At 40.6% G+C, this 2,894-nt stretch overlaps 1 protein-coding gene across 2 annotated transcripts in view; it reads left to right on the top strand.

The window, feature by feature from the left end:
- The window catches only part of SRP54 (signal recognition particle 54), a 31,551-nt gene that overhangs the window by 9,142 nt on the left and 19,515 nt on the right, over positions 1-2,894 (top strand). For both annotated transcript variants that reach the window (XM_019518892.1, XM_019518891.1), the window contains exons 3-4: positions 1,234-1,325; positions 2,455-2,539. In XM_019518892.1, coding sequence (XP_019374437.1) covers positions 1,234-1,325; positions 2,455-2,539 — 177 coding nt within the window. The remainder of the gene's footprint in view (positions 1-1,233; positions 1,326-2,454; positions 2,540-2,894) is intronic.

Genomic DNA, 2,894 nt, shown 5'->3' with positions numbered 1-2,894 from the left:
CCCCCCCCCCCCCCCAATGAAACACTGCTGCCACCACTGCTGGGACCCCTGCACCATTTGCACCACCAGCAGTGCAAAGAGTAAGGGATGGTGGAAGAGGCATCCATGCTGCCCTTGCCTCCTTTCAGATTTTAAGATTAGAAATAAGACCTGAATAACATTGAATTATAGGAGATTTTTTTATCAGTGGTAAACTTTAAATCAAAATGTGATGTCTTCTGGGAAGATGCTCTAGTTCAGACACATCTGTTGGGCTTGAAGCTGACATTTAATTCAGGGAAGTTCTTTGGCTTGTGTTACGCAGGAGGCTAAGGAAGTTGATCACTATGATCCATTTTGGCTTCAAGATCTGCTAGATATCACAAAGTGTACAGTGCCTTTTTATAAAGTCTTCAGCTTTGAGACCCCAAATTCTTCACCAACTCCTATCTTCATGTTTAAAGAAGCAAAAGACTAGCCAGCACCTTCAAAGGTGGGTGCCCGAAGTTAGGCATCTAAACCTGTAGTTTGATTTCTCCCACCCCTCCCCCCATCATAAATATGAGCAATCTCCACCTCCCTGTCTCCCCATGGGAGCTGCAAGAGTCCTCTATTTCTGAAAAACAGGTCACTTACTAAGTATTTTTTGGTAATATCTTGAAAATAGAACTTGGTGTCTTCAAAAGTAATTCTTAAATTTAATGTAGGTTCCCAACTCAGCCATTCCAGTTTGAAAACACTGCCTCTAGTTCATTAATTTAGTTTATTATCTACGTTTTCAATAAACAAAGTGCTTTTTGCTTCTGTACTTCTATTTTGTAGACAATATGATTTGAGATTCTTGTGCACTTGTGTCAATTCCCTGACACACCATTCCTGGGAGCCTCACTTTATTTACTGTGTGGGTGTCCAAGGTGGTTTTGAGGCACCTGTTCATTCTTAGAAAAAACAACCCTATTTGCATTTGAGAGAATGTGGTGGAATTTTTGTGATACCTTTAACTAGTAAAAGGAGAGGAACCCACTCAGGTACAGGTGAATTTTCCAAATTTTTAAAATGAACAATGATGTTCCATATCTGAACACTTTCCTGGTGTTTGTATAGTCAAATCAAATATCGCTTAAAGTTGGTGCATTCTATTGTCTGACTGTGCTTTACGTAAAAAAGGATGTGCATTTTCTTATCCCTAATATTAAGGACTGATTTCTGTGTCATTTGTGTGGTAGCGCATGAGTGTTTCTTTTTTCTTCAAAGGTTTTAAATGCTATGTTAAAAGAAGTATGCACAGCATTACTGGAAGCTGATGTTAATATTAAATTAGTGAAGCAGCTAAGAGAAAATGTCAAGTAAGTCAAAAGAGCCAACTTAAAACTATTTATCTTTGCATTTTTGTCACTGAAGGACTAGTGAATTGACTAACTTGGTTATGAAAAATTTAAAGTTACCAATATGCCTTTAAATGTGATCTAATTTTCATCGTTCTACTCCTTAGTAGGGAGATATGGTTTGAACATTTACATGTCCATGTCAGTCCTTGTACTAGTTGGTGTTGCTGCTCTTCTGAAGAAGCAAACAGACTTCTGTATGCTCCTACATGGTTTGATGTACATCTTTAGGATTTGGTTTGTCTTATTTTCTGAAAAGTGTAGAGGTTAGATTAAACATCTTGGTGTAGTTAAGCTCTGAAAGTTCTAGGACTGTACATCAACCTTTTTAAGAGCCATGTGATTATCTCTTTAGTATTTGCCTCTCTGTCCCCTGTGTTTGATATAGGCAGTATGCCTGTGTGTATCAATGCTGTTAATTTGTGGCTGTCTCTTAGATTCATAGATTGTAAGGGGCTGGAAGGGACCTTGCAAGATCATCGGGTCCAGCCCCCCTGCACTAGGCAAGAAAGATGATTGGGGTCAGGTGACCCCATCCAGTCTCCTCTTGAAAATGTCCTGGGTAGGTGATTGTTCCACCTCTGGAGGGAATTTATTTCACAGCTTGGACACCCTGACTGTGAAGAAGTTTTTCCTAGTGTTAAGCCTGAAACAGTCTTCCAGGAGTTTGTGGTCATTACCCCTGGTTTTCCCCAAGGGTGCCCTGGTGAACAGTTGTTCGCCAAGCCCCTGATGTAGTCCTCTGATATAGTGGTAAGCTGCTACCAAGTTCCTTCTCAGCCTTCTCTTTTTTTAGGCTGAAGAGACCCAAGTCCCTCAGCCTTTCCTCATATGGCTTGCCTTGCAAGTCTCTGATCTTAGTATTCTCTCTTTGAATAATCTTCAAGTGCATGAAGTCAAGTATAGTGGACAGCTGTTAATAACCTTTATATGAGGATAGTTCTTTAAATGTTTAAGAAAATACAGATTCTTACAGAAAATAACTAAGGTGCTCTTTTACATAAAAATTAAAACATAGTAGGACACTTAAGGTATGTTTTCAATCATGTTAATATTTCTTCCTCATCTCAAACTCCATTTTAAAACATAGGTCAGCTATTGATCTTGAAGAGATGGCATCTGGCCTTAACAAAAGGAAAATGATTCAGCATGCTGTTTTTAAAGAGCTTGTTAAGGTAAAACTTCAAAATATATGCATCAAATTTTTACTTTTCTTACCTTATATTGTTTAAATCAGTTGTGATGCATAGGGGGTGCACAGGGTACACGTACCCACTGAGAGCGCTGGTGTACCCCGTCAGGCCACACTCACCAATTAGGTGACTGGCAGGGGGGCTGGCAGGAGTGCCAGTGCCCCCTCTGCGAGCGCCAGCCAGGGAGTGGGGCCACCAGCAAAAGCAGTCGCGCTGCTTTCTGGTGAGTAAGATTGCCTGTGGGGGTATGGCTAGGATTCGGAGTGACCTAGATGAATTGGAGGATTTGGCCAAAAGGAATCTTGTGTGGTTCAACAAGGTCAAGTGCAAAGTCCTG

This window comes from Gavialis gangeticus, unplaced genomic scaffold, assembly GCF_001723915.1.
Source record: "Gavialis gangeticus isolate Ggan-Ray unplaced genomic scaffold, GavGan_comp1, whole genome shotgun sequence".
In the NCBI taxonomy this organism is placed as follows: domain Eukaryota; kingdom Metazoa; phylum Chordata; order Crocodylia; family Gavialidae; genus Gavialis; species Gavialis gangeticus.
This window is presented reverse-complemented; position numbering and strand designations above follow the sequence as displayed.